This window comes from Crocodylus siamensis, chromosome 15 (genome assembly GCF_052110815.1).
Source record: "Crocodylus siamensis isolate JL-2025a chromosome 15, ASM5211081v1, whole genome shotgun sequence".
Taxonomy (NCBI): Eukaryota; Metazoa; Chordata; order Crocodylia; family Crocodylidae; genus Crocodylus; species Crocodylus siamensis.
This window is the reverse complement of record NC_143409.1, coordinates 26,369,252-26,392,215: the sequence shown is the minus strand read 5'-3', so window position 1 is coordinate 26,392,215 and position 22,964 is coordinate 26,369,252. Positions and strand designations below refer to the sequence as shown.

Genomic DNA, 22,964 nt, shown 5'->3' with positions numbered 1-22,964 from the left:
GCAGCTCAATTCCAGCTTTAGCCTCAGACTGAAGCCAGAGCTGAGATGCCACCTGCCTAGGGTTGGACTAGCTTGCTTGGCAGAAAGGGGGAACATGGCCAGGAGAAGAATGGGGGAGACCATGGGGTGAATGCGGGGAAAACCTGTAGCTTGCCCCCCACCTCCTAACTTCTGCTATAAGGAGGGAAGCAAGAAGACAGGAATAGGCATGGAGGGGCAGGTGAGCAAAGGGCACAGGTCTCACCCCTTCCCCCACAATCACTGCTTTCCCCACCACAGCAGTGGGGTGGGAGGTATGAATTTAAGATAACCTTCCATTTATTAGATTCTATACATAGAAAATGATAACAAATTTATAACTTCCCATGTATAAAACCTAATTACTGGGGGGAGGGGGGGACAGGGTCGCCTTGGCTCCAGGTAAAGGTGGTAATTTTTTGGACATTGTTTAATCCAGGGTGCTGACTGTGCAGTCAAATGATCTGACCCAGGGGTTGCTAGACTGACCCTGGTGCTGCAACCTGGATGCAGCACATGGGTTGGACATGGTGCCAGGAAAGCTACAGGCAGCACAGGGGGTCAGTCCAGGGAATCGCACGCAGCCCACTCCTTTGGACCGGCTGTGCTGCCTGCAGTGCTAGGTCCAGTCTATAAGCTGCAGGCAGTTCTACATCCCAATGCTGGCCCCAGGAGCTAGCACAAGGACAGCAAAACTAGGGCCTAGTGTATACTGCACATGACACGGCAGGCCAGCACAGGGTGCAGGTTCCCTGCAGTGTGCAGCCGGACCCAGAGCCAGTGTGCAGAGCTGGTCAGAAGGGGCCCTGTGCCAGCCCCCTTCTGACACATGCTGCACGCATGGTCAATCCATCCCCATGTGCCACATACTGGACCACCTAGCCCTAGGACTTGCTGTGCAAGCACCAGCCCCCCAAGCCACCACAGGGCATTTGCCACCTGCAGCATGTGAGCTGGACCTAGTGCTGCACAGAATGAGGGATCTGGGGCACTAACTGCATGTAGCACCCCAGACTGACCCCCTTTGCTGACTGCAGCACCAGGCCAGCCCACAAGCAACAATGCAGCATGTGCCCTGAGCCACCTCCAGGGCTGACACCTGGATCACACAGACAGGAACTGACACACTGGATGCTCTGTAAGAGCTTAGCCCTGGTCTGGCCTACAGACCGGCTCAGGGATGCTCATTTGGCCCGTCAGACTGGATGCATCTGACACCCTGATTTAATCACTTTGGCTCTGCCAAATCAAACTTATTGTAGTGTCTTATACAGGCATATTTTAAAGAAGTTAAAATCGTTCAGTAATTCATTTAATTTGTACTTTCATTTTTTCACTGTAAAACATATAACCACAGTACAAGTATGTAGTGAAGGTCAGAGTTTATAAAATGTTTTGAAGTTGAAAAGTACTACACACACACACACACACACACACACACACACACACACACACTAGACATCTATATGGTGCTTATATAGGACTGTCCTTACTTCATGTAAAGTTATCAAAAGAAAGTGATATAAATGTCTAAAGGGATGTTTCTTGCACAGAAGTGTTCATTTGTATTAACCATTCCCATAATAATTATTTAGAAGCCTTACCCTTGATGGCTCATATGAGGGACTTGGCTGACCACTTGTTCCCCAAGATCCAGCCCCTGTTCTTTCATCCATACCTAAACAAGGAAAAGAAAAGTTCAGGTCTATAATAAAATGCAAAAGGTGGAAATGTAGAGTATGAGTCTCACATGCAACAGTTGTGATTTTCTTTTACCTTAAATCCTTCTACACAAAGTTTAAAGTAGTATTTCTTGAAATAAAATTATTAAGATAGTAAATAATAAACAATTCGCTCACTGTTTGATTAATGACTCAGGCTGCAAAAGAAAACCCGTATTCAGACAAGTGCAGCTGGAAAAAAATGTAGTACAAAGAACAAAAAGCTAGTTGAAAGGTTTAGGGCATATCTACACCCCCCAGTCCTTTTCAGAGTAAATGATCCTGTGCTGAGCTCAATGGTAACACAGCTTTACTGCTTCTGGTAGTCTTAACCAGAGAGTTACCAGGTTTAATGCAGAGAAGCAGAGTAATCTGGTCAACTGAACAATGGAGCCAGGACACAAGGCTGTTGAACTAACTGTGCCACTAATTTATTCCAAGACCTTAGACCAGTAGTTCTCAACCTTTTTAGACACAATGTACATCTCAAGCTTGTAGTTTGCCACATATTTTTTTGACTACAGAAAAATAATACAAAAATCCTTCTGTTGCACAGAACTCAGGAACAGCACAAAAGTGTCAGAATATTCTAACATTGATTCCTGTTTGAAATCTCTGGTTTTATCATGTGAATCATGTTTGCACACCTAACAGTGCTAATATTGCACAGAACTGTGCAGCATTCTTGAAAGACCTCAAAGCACTCCAGGTTGCTTGCAGCACCCTGGTTGAGAATTGCTGCCTTAGACAAATCACTTGATCCATCTGCCTCTATAGTAATATTTTCCTGCTGCATGTATGATTTGGGTAAGTGTTAATGCAGCAAGAGTTGCACACGTTGCATGATCAGAATCAGTTCAGAGAAGTTCATATTTCAAATAAAGAAACTTCATCATTAGTAGTACAGACATTTCACAAAAGACCAGAACAGTTATTTTCTACTGTGTCTCTGTACATCTAAACATCACAAACAGAATTGTGATCCACTTCTTCCTTCCTCCCAGTCAGAAGGGAAGATCTGATGTACTGTGTTAGCATGTTGTGTGTCAGTGTACTATGTACCACATTTAAGATGCATAACACACTGGGGTTACTTCTCACAGAGCACTAGCCAGTCAATTCAGCTCCATATTGATGAAAAACTGATTATCTGTAAGGTCCCTTCCAGCCCCTAACAACTATGAAACTGGTATTTCTAGAGACAAACAATCACAAATTGCTACTGATTGCAGAAACATGCATTTATTCTGTAGTTTGGCCAGTGAGGGAAAAATGAAAGTAAAGAAAACACATCTTGAAGTGCAAGGAACTAACCAAGGGGAACAAACTTCTCTAACCACTCACTGTTTTCCTAAGGAATTGTCTCAATCCTTTAACTATAGATTCATAAAAAGAAAGCATGCGGAAAGGAATTTCCACTGAATGGCTAATTATACTATAGTGCTATCAGCTAAAAAGTGCTGAACCCCTATGATGTACTGTAAAAGAACACTCTGCAATCCTACAGGTATCTCTAGAAATGTTAAAAATGTACTTTACATAGCCTGCAGTTTCTGCAAGTTTGCTGCATTTTACAGCTAACAGCACTGTTATACTTTCATTGTAACTGATCCAGGGGCTAAGAAAAAAGTCGTGGCTGGCACAGACAAAAGCAAAAGTAATCTTTTGGCACAACCAATGCTTTTCTGTGAGAAACAATGGCTTTAGTAATACAAGTTTTATCATAACAAGTCTTCCTTGTGCTTTAGTCTCAAAACAGAAGTAGAGTAAGAAAATAATTTAGGAAAAGTATCTTAATGAATAGAAAAATGTTTGCTGCAATGTAGGACCAAGTAAATTATAAAAAATTAATCATCAAAACATACCAATTGTACAAGTAAAATAGAAGGATGTTCAGATACGTGGCCTGTTCAGCAAACCATGTGTTTATGTCATACTGATTACAAAACTGAGGTCAAAGGGAATTAAGTACACATTTAGAGGCTTTGCTGAATTAAAGCATAGAATTAAAATATACCAATGTACTCGTATTTTTATTGCACTACTTTTATGATACAACATCTCTTTCTTTTACAACAGGGAAAAAAACTGTAGTGGAAAGAGGATGAACTCTCAAACGAGCAAAAGAATTTCCCAGAGCTTGTTTTTTCTAAACAATTAGTATTGCTTATTCTGCAAACCCTGTTCTCCACCCCACCCCCACACACATAGTGTTCTCCTACAGGTGCACGGTTTATATATAGTTTATTAAAATTTATTTTACACAAACATACAATATGACTTTATATAGTCAATACAAATATTTTATGTTTAGTTTTACAGTTTGTATATAAGCCTTGATACTACCCAGTATTCTGATTAAGAACCTAAAACAATATAACTACAACATAACAATCATTCAACAGATTAAAAAAGGATAACCAACAGGTCCTGAAAGGGTGTGCCTGTACTGTACCTCCATCACATCTGGGAAGGGGCACTCTCAAGCACACCCTGTCCACTTGCTCCTGCACGTACCAAATTTGAAATATGGCAGTGAAGTTGCTTTGCGGCACACATCACAAGAGACGGCTGCAGGGGACAGTGCTACAGTAGCTTTACTGACACATTTCCAGGCCTGGCACATAGGAGAATCAGTGGATAGGGAGTGCTCAGGAACATGCCTGCCCAGGAGCACTGAGGACACGGTATAGACGTACTTAACACGTAAGTGTAAAATAGGAAATTATCTACTGAATGGATGCACATTTAGTCAGGCCCCACAAGGATTGGTTTTTTGTCACTATGCTATTTAACATTTTTATCAATGACCTAGGAGAGAACAAAATCATAATCAACATAGTTTGTAGATGACAGAGGCCTGGGAGTCATAAATAACAAAGAGAGCAATTCTGCTAAGAGAAAAAAAGTGTGAGACCAACTGTAAAAATGTAAACATCAGGGAACACAGTACATGCCATACTTTAGGTGTGGGTAAACATGCCTTTACCGTAGAAAGCAACAACTATGAAAAGGAATTTGGGCATCACGCTAGATAATTTCATAGACATTAGGGCTGGAAGGGACCTCAGAAGATCGAGTCCAGCCCCCTGCCACAGGGGCAGGAAGTCAGCAGGGATCATACGATCCCAGCAAGATAAGCATCCAAATTTCTCTTGAAGGCGTTCAGTGTGGGTGCTTGAACCACCTATGATGGCAGGCTATTCCAGACCTTGGGGGCTCGGACAGTAAAGAAATTCTTCCTTATGTCCAGCCTAAAACAGTCTTGCAGGAGTTTATAACCATTTGACCTTGTCATCCCTTGGGACGCTCTGGCAAACAAACATTCCCCCAGATCCTGGTGAACACCCCCAATAAGCTTATAGGTGGCCATCAGATCACCCCGAGCCTGCATTTTTCCAGGCTAAAGAGCCCCATAGCTTTCAGTCTGTCATCATAAGGTCTGTTTTCCTGACCTCTGATCATGCGCGTGGCTCTTCTCCGGACTCTCTCAAGCTTCTCAACATCCTTTTTGAATTGTGGAGCCCAAAACTAGAAGCAATACTCCAGCTGCGGCCTCACCAAGGCCAAGTACAAGGGGAGAATAACGTCCTGGGATTTGCTTGAGAAGCATCTATGGATGCAAGCCAGTGTTTTGGTCGCTTTACTAGCAGCAGCATCGCATTGAAGGCTCATATTCATCCTGTGGTCAATCACAACTCCCAAGTCCTTTTCATCTGTGGTGCTAGTCAGCATAGCACTGCCAAGCCTATAAGGATGCTGCAGGTTTTTCCTCCCAAGGTGGAGAACCTTGCATTTTTCAGTGTTAAACACCATCAGGTTCTCATCCGCCCATTTGCTGAGCCTGTCAAGGTCAACCTGGATCACCCTCCTGTCTTCTGGTGTGGATGCTTTACCCCAGAGTTTGGTGTCACCAGCAAACTCGGCCAGTCCACTCCTGACGCCAACGACCACATCATTAATGAAGGTGTTGAACAATACAGGTCCAAGGACAGAGCCTTGGGGGACCCCACTGGTCACAGCACACAATGATGATATCAATTACTACCCTCTGGGTCCAACCACAGAGCAAATTTCCCAGCCAGAGAATTGTGGTGAACTCGAAGCCAAGGCTGGCCAGTTTCGCCAAGAGGTGATCATGGGATACCAGATCTAAGTCAAGATATATGACATCAATCTCTTCTCCCTTGTCCAGGTGATAGGTCACCTGGTCGTAGAAGGAAATGAGATTGGTCAAGCAAGCCCTACCCGCAACAAACCCATGCTGGCTATCCCTCAGGATGTTGGTGTTGGCCAGCCCATTAAGAATGGCCTCTTTGATAATCTTTTCCAAGACCCTGTCCAGGACAGAGGTCAGGCTGATGGGCCTGTAGTTTGCCGGATCCACTTTCCTCCCTTTCTTGAAGATGGGCACCACATTGCCCTTCTTCCAATCTTCAGGCACTTCCCCTGAGTGCCAGGCGTTCTCAGAGATCCGTGCCAGAGGCTGGGCTACAATGTTAGTCAGCTCCTTGAGTACCCTGGGGTGTAGATTGTCAGGGCCGGCTGACTTGAAGGTGTCCAGCCTCTCAAGGTGTTCCTTTATGAGGTTAGCATTGATGGAGGGCAGAGAATCTCCCTCACCCAGGCCTCCCTGTCCCATAATGGGCATGGGCATCCCATGGGACTGATGAAAGACTGATGCAAAGTACCCATTTAATAGATTGGCTTTTTCCTGGGCATTGGTTATCAGTTGTCCCATCTGGTTTAGCAGGGGTCCAATGTCGCCCTTGCTTTTCCTCCGGCTCCCCACATATCCAAAAAAGGACTTTGTATTGTCCTTAATACTTGTAGCTAGCTGGAGTTCTGTCACAGCCTTGGCTTTCTTGGTTCGCTCCCTGCAGGACCAGACCAGCGTGAAATATTCCTCCTTGGAAGTGGATCCTGTCCTCCATCCTTTGTAGGCCTTTCTTTTTAGCTGCAGGAGGTCTGCTAAGACTCTGGAGAGCCAATGGGCTGCTGGTCTGAGAGGGAATAGCCTGAGCTTGCACATAAAGGATTTCTCCCTTGAGGAGCAACCACTCTTCCTGAACTCCCCCCTCCTGAGGATCATGGTCCCTTAGGGCCTCACCGACAAGCCTCCAGAGCTTGTCAAAGTCAGCTTTCCTAAAGTCAAGGACTTCTGTATTGCTGACTGATTTGCCAGCTTTACGGCACATGGTGAAGGTGATCGGCTCGTGGTCACTGTTGCCCAGTTTCCCATCAATCGTTAGGTCACTGATTAGGTCATCCCCAGTTGCCAGTACCAAGTCGAGCAGCACTTTACCTCTCATTGGCCCATAGACTTCTTGAGTCAGATAGAGGTCATCCACGCACAAGAGGAAGATCTGCGACTGCTCAGATTTAGCCGAGTGCTCTTCCCATGAGATGTCTCCCATGACAACCATGGACCAGGAGCATGTGGCCTCAGCCAGTTCCCAGGTGAACTGGTCAAGCTCTTGGCTTTGGGTGGGAGGTCTGTAGTAGACTCCCACTGCCACCATCCCTTGTGCCACATTCCCCACGGATTTTAACCTAGAGGATCTCCAGACACCCACCCTGGTTACCAATATCGGCGTGCAGGGACATGTAGCTCTCCTTGACAAAGACAGCTACACCCCTACCCCTTCTGTCTACTCGATCTCTCCTGTACAGGGTATAGCTGTTTATACCCATGGTCCAGTCATGGGTGGAGTCCCACCAGGTCTTTGTTATCCCTATGATGTCATAATTATTTGTGTTAAACAGGAAGACAAAGTTCCTCCTGCTTATTCCCCAAGCTCCTGGCATTCGTGTACAGATAGGCAAGTGTCCCCTTGGGGGCCCTTGCCTTGCCCACAGATTGATCCAAGGCTGGGGCAGGGGTGGGCTCCCTTAAGTGCCTAGGCCCACTGGCTTTGCAAGGGTTGCTCAGCAGGCCATCAGTGGCAGTAGTGCCCCCATCTGCCAGCAGGCTTAGTTTAAAGCCGGTGGAGCAGGTCAGCCGGTCTGGCTGAGAAAAGCCTCCTCCCCAGTGGAAAGAGGTGGAGGCCATCCCTTCCCAGCAGCTTGCTGCCTCTCTCACCAAAAAGCAGACTGTGGTCATGGAAGCCAAAGCCCTCCCAATGACACCAGCACCGCCGTCTTTGGTTCACTACCTGGATCTTCCTCTCCCTCCTCAGCCCATAACCCGAGACTGGGAGGATCAAAAAGAACACCACCTGTGCCCCAAGATCCTTTAGCCCCACTCCCAAATCCCTGTAGCACCTCATGACGCAGCTGGGGGTGCTCCATGCCATGTCACTGACAACATGAACTCTCAGTACAGCACTGCATGCAATGGAGTTTGGCTCGTTTTTGCTTTCAAGAATATGCCATCTCAAGTAGGATTTAAGGAGGATATCGCATCTGTTTTTGGTACCAAAATGAACAGTTCTGGAAAGCTGTGATAATTTCTAGCGTCTATAAATTCACAACAGATGCTGATAAACAGGAGACTTTAGAAAAGCAAGGATAAACCAATGGAGAGATGGAGATCATGATCTATACAGTAAGATGGCAGGCTTCAATTTGTTTCACTTCTTCAAAAGAAGGTTAAAGGGAGATGCAAATAATGCATCAGTACTTACATGAGGCTCAGTAACATGAAAATAGATGGCTCCTCAATCCAACAGACAATGGTATAAACACCACCAATAGCAGAAACTTAAAGCTAAGTAAATACAGAATTAGAGATAAGATTGACATTTTTAATGGGGAGGATAATTTACCATTGGAACAGCTTAGCAAGAGCTGTGGTGGTTTCAGCACGCTATCATTTTTAAATGAAAATGGCGATTTTTCTCAAAAATATTTTAATTCAAAATGGGAACAAGGTTAGTAAATCCTATGAATTGTACTATACAGAAGGCCAGGCTCAATGAATGTAAGTGAGCTTTTCAGTTTTACATGAAACTTTAAATCAAATCAAATAATCCTGAAGTTTTGCTAACTCTTTAAAAAGGGCAACAATTGCAGTACTTTATGCTCTTTTTAAAGGAAAAATTGAAACAAAATGAATGGTAGTTCCCTTGTTACTTTGAGATATGCATTCATTTTGAAAAACACGTTCAAATAAAAATATTGGATTTTAACACCAACCGGAATGAAAACTGTTGTTTTTGCTGGTTTAAGACCAAGAGGACCATATTTAAAACTTATTTCAGCAGACCCAAGCTCTAATACTCTTGTAAAAAAGACAAAGGTAATATACTTTATAGGTTTACCATCTGCTATGATGATGATCAAATAAATGATTTTACTGAAGAAATCAGATTGCAGAGTGTTATAGCAGGTAGTGGAGGTATGAGTTTTATCTTTTATAGCTTCTTTATCCAATTTTGTTTTAGAGTAATGATATTCTTTCAGAAGACTCAACAACTGAAATCAATTGCAGACCAATGTGCACCAGGAAACAAAATGATATTGATTATATTTTTGCATCTTAGACACCCAAACAAATAAATCTAGCATTATGCTTCATGCTGCAAAGGTCTATAGTGAAATATGAGAAATTATGACAAGACATTTTGATGGGAAAAAAGTAAAATGGGAAGAGAATATTTTAATTGGCCACACAAAGCAACCAAGTAATGCTTCATCATTACTAAAAAAAAAAATAAACTTTCTATAGATCCCGGGAATAATACAATATGTAAGTTTCTGCTCACTGATTTAAGAAAAGAAACTACTTGCATGTAAATCTTTTTTTTTTTTTATACAGAAAAGAATGCAAATAAAATTAACAAAGAACCTAGACTTCACAAGCAAATGTATACAAGCAATTAAAAGAAGAGAGATTTTCACATGTAGATTTCCAGCATGCAGAAACATTTCCGAAAACAGAAAGTAAACTAACAGTAGATTTCATATGGTCTTTTTAAAATATACAAAGGCTATGTACATTACTCAAACTAAAAGGACAAATGAAACCTAGACAGACTAACCCCCTAGCTATTGAAGTGACACTGGAATAAAACCCAAATGAACCACTCAAGTTTGCTTTTGAAAAAATAACAATTTTCACTTCTCAACAGCTAGATACTGAAAATACTCTATAGAAACAATGGAAGAATACATGCAATACACTTATTGTAAAAGGAATTGATAATTTTAAGAAATTTATCTACTGGGATTAATAATTCTATAACAAGGCTTAGCATGTTAAACCAAGAGAAAGAAAATGCAGGCTAAAATAAATTAAGTTTGGAGACAGAAATATTATAACACTCTTGTACTAGATGTAGGTCACATATAGGCACTGCATTTCTACCAACAGAAATCACAGCTCTCCAGCTAAAAACAAGGAGTGCACTGACCCTTCACATTGTTTGTCCCAGAGTAAGTATGGAGGTTCCGGGAGACAAATAACTCATCTCCAACCGGGTAGAGATCACTTACTGAAGAGCTTCTCTGAGGAGAATAAATGCCTTTACATTTCCCCACCATTTGACTTCTCCCAAGAAGCCCTGGTTTGAGGAGCAGACAGGAGAGAGTTGCTGTGTTGCCCTCTCCACTTGGATCCTGGTTACTGAGGGCTCCTATACACATGCCCAATGCTTAATCTGACATGTTCTAATTGGAACATGCTGGAGCAGACTTGATTAAATCGAGTCTGCTGGAGCGTTCTAATAAGAACTTTCCAGCAGCCTCAGTGTCACATCTCTTCAGTTTTCCCTGTGCTTCAAAATGGTAGTGGGAGGACTTTAAATAAAGCTTGTCGAATGAGTCTTAGTTAATCGTAGAATCAGTGAGTCGGAAGGGACCTAGACGGATCATCAAGTCCAACCCCCTGGCATGGGCAGGAATGAGCACTGGAGGTGGGAGGGGTCATAAGACCCCAGCCAGGTGCCTGTCCAGTCTCCTCTTGAAGATTTCCAGGGAAAGCGAGAGCAAAACTTCTCTGGGAACCCTATTCCAGACTCTGGCCACCCTTACAGTGAAGTAGTTCTTCCTAATATCTAACCTAAACCTATCCTCCTTCAGCTTTTGGCCATTGTTCCTAGCAACTCCAAGGGGGGTCCTGGTGTACAGACTTTCCCCAAGTCCCTGCTGCTGGCCCCTGAGAAGGTTGTAGGCAGCCACAAGATCCCCCCTCAGTCTCCTCTTGCAGAGACTGAAGAGATTCAGCCTCTCCTCATAGGGCTGGCCACGGAGGCTCTCAACCATACGAGTGGCCCTCCTCTGGACCCTCTCCAGGTTCTCCATGTCCTTCTTGAAGTGCAGCGTCCAGAACTGGACACAGTACTCCAGGTATGGCCTGATCAGCGCTGCGTAGAGGGGGAGCAAGACCTCTCTGGACCTGTTAGTGATGCCCCTGTTGGTGCAGGACAGGGTGCGGTTGGTTCTGCCTATTGCTTCATCGCATTGGCAACTTATATTCATCCTGGAGTCAATCCTGACTCCAAGATCCCTCTCTGCCTCTGTGCTGCTGAAAGGGTCAGTCCCTAACCTATAACCATAATGCTGGTTCCCTCTCCCCAGGTGCAGCACTCTGCACTTGTCCTTGTTGAACTGCATCCCGTTCAGATCCGCCCACTTCTCCAACCTATCCAGGTCTGCCTGGATGTGGTCCCTGCCTGCTGGTATATTCACTTTACCCCACAGCTTGGTGTCATCAGCGAACTTGAACAGGGTGCTCTCCACACCCTCGTCCAGGTCACTAATGAAGATGTTGAACAGCACCGGCCCAAGGACCGAGCCCTGGGGGACTCTGCTGCCCACACCCTCCCAGGTCAACATCGACCCGTCCACCACCACCCTCTGGGTGCGCCGCTGGAGCCAGTTTGCCACCCGTGTGCCCATGCATTTGTCAATGCTGCAGTCCCTCAGCTTGCCCACCAGAATTGGGTGGGACACTGTGTTGAAGGCCTTCTGGAAGTCCAAGAAGATAACATCGACTTCCTCCTTCCCATCTAAGCTCTTTGTTACCTGGTCATAGAAAGAGACCAGATTAGTCAGGCAGGATCGGCCTGGCACAAACCCATGTTTGTTACCCCTCAACATCACTTCCTCTGCAGGGCTCTCATAAATGTGGCCCTTGATAATTTTTTCAAAGACCTTCCCCAGGATAGAAATGAGGCTGACTGGCCTGTAGTTGCCAGGCTCTTCCTTCCTCCCCTTCTTGAAAATAGGGACCACACTGGCCCTTTTCCAGTCCTCGGGGACTTGGCCCAAGCACCAGGAGTCCTCAAACAGCCGTGCTACTGGCTCCGCAATGACACCAGCCAATTCCCTCAGCACCCACAGATGAAGGTCATCCGGGCCTGCCGACTTGGACACATCTAAGCCCTCCAGGTAATCCTTAACTAAGTCTGAACTAACAGTCGGGGGACTCGCATCCTTCCTGGGCCGCTCTACGCTGTCACCCAAGAGCACCCCATTGTCAGCAGACAGGAATACGGAGGCAAAGAACTTGTTAAAGAGTTCTGCCTTCTCTCGCACATCCGTCACCAACTGCCCTGCCCTGCCTCATAGGGGTCCAGTGTTACCCAGAGACTTCTTCTTGCTGCCTATATACTTGAAAAAGGATTTTTTCTTATCCTTAATCCCAGAAGCTAATCTAAGCTCCAGTGCTTCTTTAGCCTTCCTCACCAAATCCCTACAAGCTTGGGTCAGGAAGGTGTACTCCTCCTTGGTCCCCGCCCCTTGCTTCCACCGCCAGTAGGCTTTTTTCTTTGCCCTCAGGCCAGCCTGGATATCCGCACTCAGCCATGAAGGTTTCTTGGACCCTTTTCACACCTTCCTGTGCAGTGGAATTGCGTCCTGCTGCGCCCCAAGGATAGCCTCCTGGACCCCCATACTAGCTACACCCCAGACTCTGAGTGCCTCCCTGACTACTGCCCTGAGCACATCAAAGTTGGCTTTCCTAAAGTCAAGCATTTGTGCTGTGCTAGTTACCCTCCCCACCTTTCTCTGAATAGCAAACTGGATCATTTCATGATCACTGTCCCCTGGCCTCCCTTGTACTAGCACCTCCCCCACCAGCTCATCCCCAGAGGCTAACACCAGATCCAATATGGTGTTTTCCCTAGTGGGGACGAGTACCTCCTGCACAAGGTGTAGGTCCTGTACAAACATCAGGAACCTTCTGATGTTCGTACAGTGGCTAGACCTGGCCGACTGCTCCTCCCAGTTGATGTCAGGGTAATTCATATCCCCCATGACCACAACATCCTTTGCACGCACAGCCTCCCCAAGCTGCCTGGAAAATTCCAGATCCAGCTCTTCCTCCTGATGTGGTGGCCTGTAGTAAACCCCTACCACCAGATCCCTCTCCCTCTGCCCTCCTTGAAGTTTGACCCACAGGGTCTCAGTTAAGCCTTCCTCTGGACGCATTTGGAAGGTAGAACTGGTATACTGTTCCCTAACATAGAGCGCAACCCCCCCACCTTTCTTCCCCTTCCTATCTCTTCTAAACAACCTACGGCCCTCTATGTCCAATGCCCAGTCAAATGTTTCATCCCACCATGTCTCCACTAGGCCAACCAGGTCGATTTTACTACCTGCAAGCAGGAGAGCAAACTTCTCCTGCTTGTTCCCCATGCTTCTTGCATTAGTGAAGAGACACCTTAATCTCCCCGTGGGAGCCCTGGGCACCCCCCCTACCTGAGAGACAACTGGTCCCTTGGTATATACCTGAGCTCTTACCTGGGCAGGTCCTACACCTGGTTGCGTTTTCTCTTGCTTAAAGCACCTCCAATGCCATTTTGAAGCAGGGGACACTGAATACACGAGATGCTGAGGGCATTTTAATTAGAGTGGATCCTGAGAGCCTCTCCAATTAAAATGCCTCTCCTCACCCCCAACCCTGGAGCATGTGTAAAGATACCCCAGGAGTCCAGTGGGGGAGCAGCCAATCCTTGTTTCCTGCCTGCTGCTCAGACCAAGGTCCTTTGCCTCAATGTTCCCAAAAGTATAGGAACAGCCACTGTTCCCCACACTTTCCCCAACCTGGGATCACTCAGGTCTTGGGAATGGATAAGGAACAAGAGAGGGAGCAGCTGTAGGCTGAACTGCTCCCTCTCCCAGAAACGTTTCTAGTGGTAGAAAAAAACTTTCACTGATAAAAATGAATGCCTGTTCATAGCCTTAGTCCAGGGAGTAATTATGAACTGACATAAAATACAAGACTATACTGCACTGGATCTAACAACTTAAGTATATAGAATACCTTTTCCTACTTCATCAGGTGGGAGACTTGATAGAATGGTTCATGGTGAAAAGACTACAGAAGGATAGGAGGAGGAGGAAAAGAAAGAGTTCATACTATGATACATCAGATAGGGTGTCACTCCTCTTGCAATGGCCCTAATCCTCTCCTTGGCCAGCTGAGGAGGGAAGCATCTCAGTGGCTATCCACTCCTCTCATAAAATTAAAATGTATTTTTCAAAGTAGTCTCAAGTAGGATTCTTTGCTTCTTAGTAGCATCAGTTAAGTACACTTAGGTTAAGTAGTTACTGGACTTTAAAAAATACATATGTTTACTAGTTTAGTAAAATGTCTCCCCCGTCACATATTATGACCAGTGTCCAGGAAGCCCCAAGGCCAGTTCCTAAAAGTAAAGATCACCTAGGAATTTAGAGATGGATTTTCAGTCAGTGGGAAAAGAGTCTCGCAGACCAAATCTACCCTTTTGATAACCTCATTAGAATCTGACAGGGCTGCAAGGTGACTGATTCTGCTATGGCCATAAACCCTGTAAACCCAAAACCGGACCTACCTGGAAAGCACCTAATCAAATTAAACCTATTAAAACTAATAAAGTTGTTGTCTGTTGCTTAAATCCCTTCCATGTGTCCAAATCAAAATGAGCACTTTTATGAACTGCGTTGTTGTTTTTTCAAAAAATTCAGGTCATCAAAAGCTAGATTCTATGGTACTATAGTACAGTAAAAGCCATGTTATCTGGCACCTTACAAACCAGCATGCTCTATTAACCAGCATGCCGGCTTGTAAAGTAAAAGTAAAACTGAAAGTGCCACCATGGCACTTCCAGTTTCGCCGAGCCCCCACGGGCTGGGGCAAAGAAGCCTGTACCGACGAGCCTCCATGGCCCAGGGCATAGCAGCCTGCGCAGGGCCCCCAGCCCAGTCCCCTGGCACACTGACACAATGGGAGGGGACGTCTGTTCAGGCCTCTCAGGTAACCAGCATATTTGGTTATCCAGCACCCCCCCATTCCCTATAGGTGCCGGATAACAAAATTTATCTTGTAGTTTGAATCTGAACGAATTTCATCATCTTCAGTTATATTATTTCAGGTTTACCACTGTTTGAAAAATACCACCTCTCAAACCTTCAGTATTTAATGCCAGACAGTCTCACATTTAGTAACAAGCCATTTTATATTATTGTGAAGTAATATTATAACATGATAGAGATGGTGGTTAACCCTGGTATTAGCAAGCATATTACATTCCATCTCAATACACTGCTTTACAATACTCTTAAATTTCTCCCTCCTGATTCAAAAAAGGAAACACCCTACATGTAAAAAATAAGTCTTTTTCACTGCCAATTCATTCTAAAATACAAATAGTGACTATCAAGAATACATGTTGAAACCACATGCATCTGTAACACATTCTTCAAGGATCAAAAGAACTTCACCCATGGTAAAGGCAATTATTTTGCACCAACAAGGGCTAGGGACAGACATTACACATCAACTGGTTTAAGTGATTAGAAACTGGTTTAAACCTGTAACACAACAGATGTTTAGTGCAAGTAAACCAGTTTCAAAAAGGCTGAAACCAGTGAGAGATAAACCTGGTTGAATGTAGTATCAGACTTAACTCATTTGGCTCAAACTAGTTTATGCAATGTCTGTTCCAGACCCCTTGCTGGTTTAAAGATGAACCAGACTCCCCTAGCATCCTGGCATGCTCTCTGGGCTGGGTGGGGCTCTCTGCTCCACAGCAGAGCTGGCTCCTCCCCTCTGCTCCATGCCTGAAGCTCTGACAGAGACTGCAGACACAGCAGGGTCTGCCTGGCTTCCCCCTGCCCTATTCCTTCACCCCCTGCTGCTTGCTGGACAAGCAGGGATCTCTCCCTCCCATCTCCCACAGCAAGGGCCCCAGCCCCACAGACCCTAGGCATGTGGTATGCTAACTAATGCCAAGAGGTGTCTGCATGTGTCTCCAATTTTACTGGGACAGGCAGACAGAACAGTGACTGCTTAGGGCTTTTGGAGTTAATCAATAAGTCAGCTGGTAAGCTGTTTAAGGCGAGTTTTAACTAATGGAGAGAAGCTATTGTTTTGCTGATGGGGTGATAAACACTGTTATCAGCCCCCTGGGGTTCTTGGAGGCAGGAGCAGACATGTACCAGACAGGTCGGAATCTGCTGGCAGGAGCCATAGCCACACTGCAGCCCTGCTCCATGCTCACACTGGTGCTGGGACATGGCCCCAGTCTGCTGGGAGTGTGAGGCAGGGGCAGGGAGATGACGGCAGTGAGAAAAGGGAGAGGGAGAGGGGGATGGGCTTAGAGCCCTCCTGGCCTCCTAGAACAGCCTGTGTAGGGGAGGCCAGCCTGGAAAGGAAGGGGCTTACCCAGCCCAGTCCCTGAGCCCCTGTCATTGACTTCCCAAGAACGGCATGAGGATCGCTGGGGCATGGGCACAGGCACAGGGAGCAGAACAGAAAGGGCTAGCACTGCTCGGCGCCACAAAGCAATGTGTGGGATAGCTGCAGCTGGACTTATGTCTGGTGCTGGGACAGAGCTACTGCAGGCAGGGTCTGCAGGTCAGGAATGAGGGGCACCAGTGGGGCTGTGGGTTGGGAGTGAGGAGCAAGGGCATGGGCAGAGGCAGGGCACTGGTATTTCAGTGCGGCTTAGCACCCCACATCCTAGTGAGCAAAGGGGGCAGGGGCACCTCTGATTTTTCTATGATAAAAAAACAAAAGCAAATACCAAAGTGTGTAGATATTTAGAATTAATTTTATTATGATGACAGAGTCATTGATAGGCTTCCAAATTGCTTTAAAATTGTAAATATATCAATAAAATATTGCTCAACTGATCTCTCTCTCTCTCTCTATAAATATATAGTGGCATTTCATTTTAATCATGGAAAAACATGGATTTTAGGTATTTTAATTAGAGAATTTGGGGGGGGAGGGGTATCAGAGAATCTGCATTTTTTAAACAGTGAATACCAGGATACCTGCTGGCGAGGTAAGAGGCAGGACTTGGAAGAGGAGCCTGCCCAGGGCCAGCACTGGGGACCCAGCTGGAGGGCAGGTAAGGTGGCTGACCTCCTGGCTACGTGGGGTGAGGAGATCATGCTTCAACAGTTAATAGTGGGCCACTGCAATGAGCACATCTTCCAGGCAATAGCTACCCAGCTGGCAAAGCAGGGGCAGCAGAAGACACGAGAAGATTGCCACACGAAGGCCAACAGTGCAGCCATGGCCCACTGGCAGCTGGCCCAGAGGTGCTGAAGGCTCTGCTGCAGTGCTCATACCACAGCTCAGGCAGCCGCGTGGTCCCCGTCTGAATCTGGGAGGCATGCAGCCATGGGGCCAAAGGTCCAAGGGGGCAAATGCTGTTGCAGGTGGCAGCAGGTCACATCCAGGCAGCAGCCCCCACTACCAAACTGCTGCAATGGGTAGAGAATGCAGGAGCCATTGTAGGTTAGGGCTGCTTCAGCAGTCCAGCTGGCACAAGGAGCTAGTGTCCCCAGATACTAACTGGCAAGGCCTCAGAATCTCTTGAGGGCAAGCAGCCCTGAACTGGTCACCACGGCAACTTTTTATACTGCTGGAGCCAGCACAGGTGAAGATCTGGGAGAAGCTGGGCAGGGTCAGTTTGCCCCAAGTAGCACAATTTGCCCCACACCAAAGTGTACAATTCAGGCACATGTGTTGAGGCACAAATCTCCAACACACATTTGTGCCGCTGCTTTTTGAGCTGCTGCAAGCGCATGTGCTTGCATGGGTGGACATGCTCATAATGTTTATGTTTAAGGGTGGGAAAGTTAATACTGATAATTTCACCAAATGAAATTACATTGAAAAGAATTTAGTTACAAAAAATGAAAGTTTTAGCTGAAACATCTGCAAAACATACCATGAGATCTTTCAATGACCACTCAAAGTTAGGAACTAGAGACAAAAACTGGAAGCTACATAGTATTTATTAGTAGCATTACATTCATAAACTAAAAATGAAATAAACTGATCTCTGCTTCTAAGAAGCATTCCTTAAACATAAGTTTACTAAGCTTACAAGAACAGCTTTTTCTTTCATGGTAGCACAGTATACCAACCTATGAGCTGCGTGTCAGAAAAAAAGTGACCTAAATTGATACTAAATACTTAATCCCCCTTGTTTGAACAGAAAAACTCAATGGAGACAGATATTGTTTGTTTGTTTTAAATAGTACCAATAAAAATTGTAAGTTCGTACCAATATAGCTATTTCTGCATAACTATCAAGTACATTTTAGAGGTATTTCACTGATTACCTAACACAATTTGCTATTTAAAAACAGCTGTGTGAGCAATTACTATTCTTAACTTAATTCCACAAACAATTCTATTCATTTCCTGTAATGAGGCCCATGTATTCCCTTTGCAGAAGTCTTAGACTATTAATTCCAGCAATGGCAATACACTTAGAAAAGAAATTTGTCATAAGTTGCTCCATGTCTTCTTATCCTTATGTTCTCCCATTTGCTTGTCTCTAAATTACTAGTTCATTAATCATTCTACATACTGAACAACAGACACTGAAATTAAAGTTAAAATTTTAAATTCAATACAACCTACACATGACAAACTGGTGTTAAAGTACATCGTTGTAACTCATGTATACTTATCCAAATAACTCAAATATCTGCTGGCACTAAAAAATAATCATCATCATCATCATCAATTACTTGTGATTTCAGGTGACCCTGAAAACCCCCTGGAAATCTCATATAGACACAATGTTGGAAGAGAAATGACAGCACATGAATGCATACTTTCAAGATGTGGTAATAGTGCAATAAGCCTTAAAAATGATTTACCCCGACTCTAAGACTAGCCTTCTGATAAATAAAAGCCAAAAGAAAAAAAAAACTAAAATATGCTAAGCTGTAGCAATTACAGTTCCTATATTTAATTATATACATATTAAAATATATGAAGATATTTTGTATTCTTTTGTTTCTCACAGATCAAGAATAGTGTTGTAGTATAAGGCAGATGTGCATAAAACACCAAAAAACTGAAAGGAAATACAGCTCTTTGGAAGCTTTTACACTCCCACCCTTCATTCTGCCCAAAGGAAAACAAATAACGTATATTATGAAAGCCCAGCAAGCCAGTCTGAAGCCTTAAATACTACATTAATCCATTGTACTGATGATTCTTCCCTGTGGTCACTTCATTTTTGACTCAGCAATTTAATATAAAAACCACTGACAACATCATTATGTTCCGTATTCACTTGACTACTAGATAAGCACCCTCCCCCCCAACTAGCATAGGGAAAAAAGCCCCTCATCTTATAATTTAATACAAGGAAATTTCACTAAATATAATATGTCATTAACCTGCTACCAAAAGCAGCATATATGCTCAACTATGGAAACCAACTATGAAGTTGATTAAATACAGCCAATACTGAGCATGACTATAAAACACACAGCTCACATGCAGCAAACATGCTGATAGAAATCTTTCTTTTTTTTTCTGGTGTAGCCTCTAAAAAAAATAAAATAAAAATAAAAATAAAATGAGCGGGTGTTCCTTCCGCAGGGAACTGGCACCAAGCCCAGAAGTACTGCAATACCAGGCTGGCACCTAAAAGGGCCACAACCAGCCCTGACACCCTTCCCTTGGTGACAAAAATTCTATATGATCTCAGCCAAAAGGCTGAGAAGCTGGGAATCATTTTTTACAAACTGTACTAAAAACACACTCATCTCACCCTACATTTATGAAGCTACACATATTGAACATCCTTGTTTTACCAAGACTTCATAGCACAGAACCAACTACATATCAAAAACACACAACTACATACATTAAAAACTTTTAAACAACATACATCAACTTCCCACCAAAAACAAACCCTTACAAAAATCTTTTTCTTCATACAAAACCCCCCAAAAAACTATTACCTCAGGAACCACCTAAAACTTTCTCCCCCTCCCATCATTCCTCTCTGTTGGTTTAATGAACCAAGTGTATCCAGTCCTTCTTCTCCAACCTCTTTGTCCCAATCAAGGTAGTATTCAGCCCCAGATTCAGGGAATCTCTTTCAGTGAAAGCCAACCCCTTAAACACCCAGAGGTTTCTTACTTTCCATGAATTAGCTCTAACTCATGCTAATAAAATCCTTAATAATGATTCCTCTGTCCCTTTGGTATGAGTCCATCTAGCTCCATCTCCTGTGCTAATGACAGGTTTATTTTGGTGACACTCAGTGGTGGACACTTTCCCACACCTCCCTAGTATATGTACATTCCCAAAACAAGTCCCACTGTTTCTTCTTCCCTGCACCTCTCCCTTGGGCATCTGGATAAGCTCATTAAGCCCCATCTGTGTTGTACTTCTTTCTTCAGCAAGACATTTCTTACAGCCAACCACACTAAGTCAGCACATTCTCCTTTCAGCTGTTTACCCACCACCACTCCCCACACCTTTTCCCCTTGTCCTTCTGTGATATTTCACACTGGCGCCATCCTGTCTCTCTCCCTTACTACTTTCATCAATTTCTTATGATCCTCCAGGACCTCCAGCCCTGCCTTCCCTATTCTATAACTCTGCATGAATCCTTCCATCCTAATGTAATGAATCAGTGATTGCCACACCCATGAACCCTTCAAAGAGGTCTGATATACTCCACATTTCCTCAAAATTGCAGCTGAAATTGTGTGATATGCACTGCTTTCCCCTCTAGCTCCTTTACCACCTTGCGTAATGTGCTTACACATTTCACATAGACAAATTGTCCCATGTCTGGTAGCCTCCATCCCCTCCATCTCTTTTTCTTCACACAGTTCAGATCTAACCAACCTTTCTCTTTCGGCATTCCAGAAGAACACGCATATTTCCTTCCGTACTTTTGCTATCTCCCACCACATCAGTGGGAATACAATTCCCATACAGGTTTCCCTCGCTTTGTGTGGGTTCTGTATGTGCGGGTTCTGTAATTTGCTCTTATGCAATGACCCTTTTTATTTAAAAATAGTTATGTTTGAGGGAAATTCACTCTTACGTAATCAGTGTGGTGGAAACCCGCAGTCAGCTGCTTTGGGCAGTGCATTGTGGGAGCGACGTGTACCAAAACAGTCTCCTGTGTGGATCTGTGCTCCTTGCTCGTTGTCTGCAACACATGTTTCCGTAGTTGCCATCCCCATTAATGATAGTGCCCTGTGCTTGTGTGTACCGTCTACTGTTGGTGAGTACCAGTACTGTCTTGTAGAAATGGGTCTAGGGGTCAGTACAGTCGAGGTCTTGGAATGCATCCCTATTTGTTACATTGCAAAGTGGGTTTCCTTTATGTGAATTGAAGTGATGTGCCATTTCCCAGGAACGCATGTACAGCATAAAGCAAGGGAAACCTGTATATAGAATAAAACTGGCAGTAAACACAGTCTTAAATACTGCCACTTTTCCAGCAAAAGAGAGCATCCTTCTGGATCATAACCAAAGTATGTGCCCTAGCCTTGCCTTCACTTTCTCCCATGCTGTATTATTATTATTATTATACTACTTTCTCCCATGCTGTATTATTGTCCTTCGGCATTCATTGGGATCTCTAGCGCTCTGATTTCTCTCTCTTATTTGAAGGCCCAACTTCTCCAAATCCCTCCAGCTCCCAACTCCCATTATGGTACTTTTTGACTTATTTAGTTTAGCTCCATCACTTCTCCATAGTCTGCTGTATTCTTTAGCACCCTTCCCATTGAAAGTCCAACTATTGCATTTATATCATCCATGTATAGTATGCATTTTACCTCACCCCTTCCCAGTATCCTTACTCCATTTATGACCTTGTCTTTTCTTATTCTTTGTGCTAATGGTTCCATGCTACATACAAACAGTAGTTTTTCTCTAAATCAGCAGTTTAATTACCTTAAGGGCATGGCTATGGTGATGTTGTTACTGAGCAATGATTTAGTACTTCCTTTCAGAAGTACTAAATCACAGCACAGTAACAACCCATACTGTGCTGTACACACAGCGCATGGTTATGCTTAGCAGTTACTTCACCATAGCGGCACGCTATACGAGGGGAGTGTGTTGCTATGGCCAAGTAGTTGCTGGTCAGCTGTAGACACCTGCAGATGCTGTGTTACCATAGCGCATTGCTACAGTGACATACCGTCATGTGTAAATGCGCCTTAAAGTACCTTGTCCCACCCGTTTGGATTTTAAAGGCCCTGCTTAGGTGTCCATTAATTTGGACCTGACTCTGCTTCCTTATACAATAACTTTATCCAAGATGTATAATTTCTCTGGGAACCCAATTTTTCCTAGCACCTTGAATACGTAATCATGATCCACTTTGTCATATGCTTTTTTCTACATCTGAGTTTGCTATAACAGTTTGTTTTCCTCTCCTGGATGAGGGATAGTGTATGCCTGATCACTTTAATCAGTTCTACCTGGTAATGTGCATGGTCTTCATGTATTATCTTCTTGAGGTTTCTCCACATCCTTAACACCACGGGCTTAGCCATTAATTTACAGTCCATATTAAGGGGTCTAATCTGTCTCCAGTTTTTCAGCAGTTCCTTCTTCCCTTTCTTGAAGAGCAAGATCATAATACTTCACAAAACCTTTCCCTGCCTCTCCTGTTTCTGCTATTTCCTCAGAAACTCCCACTATATTGCTCCCTACCCATGCCCAAAATTTCTCATCTTCTGGTGAGTCCCCTCTTTTAAAGGTTTTTAAACACTCCTCTACTTCCATTAAATTTATCTTGGCTTCCATCTTCTTTGCTTTCTCTTCTACTTTCCAATCTCTTCTAACAAATCCTTCATCATCTTCCTGTTCATTTCCTTCTTCTGCTATAGCTCTTCATAAAATCTTCTCATTGCCTCCAACATCACCTCCTGCTTTTCCACCCAAGGACCGCCTTCTTCCCACACCACTAAGTTCTCCTTTCACTGCTTTCACTGTGGCCAAAAAAGTATTGGGACCACTCTTTGTTTTCTCCTATCCAGAGTGCTTGTGCTCAGAACATT

General features: G+C 44.3%; 1 protein-coding gene and 1 pseudogene across 17 annotated transcripts in view; both read right to left on the bottom strand.

The window, feature by feature from the left end:
* The window catches only part of TCF12 (transcription factor 12), a 322,678-nt gene that overhangs the window by 214,446 nt on the left and 85,268 nt on the right, over nt 1-22,964 (bottom strand). For all 17 annotated transcript variants that reach the window (XM_090028813.1, XM_090028815.1, XM_090028812.1 and 14 more), the window contains one exon: nt 1,623-1,696. In XM_090028813.1, the coding sequence (XP_089884939.1) occupies nt 1,623-1,696 (74 nt within the window). The remainder of the gene's footprint in view (nt 1-1,622; nt 1,697-22,964) is intronic.
* Nucleotides 19,525-19,653, bottom strand: LOC149852260 (U2 spliceosomal RNA; annotated as a pseudogene).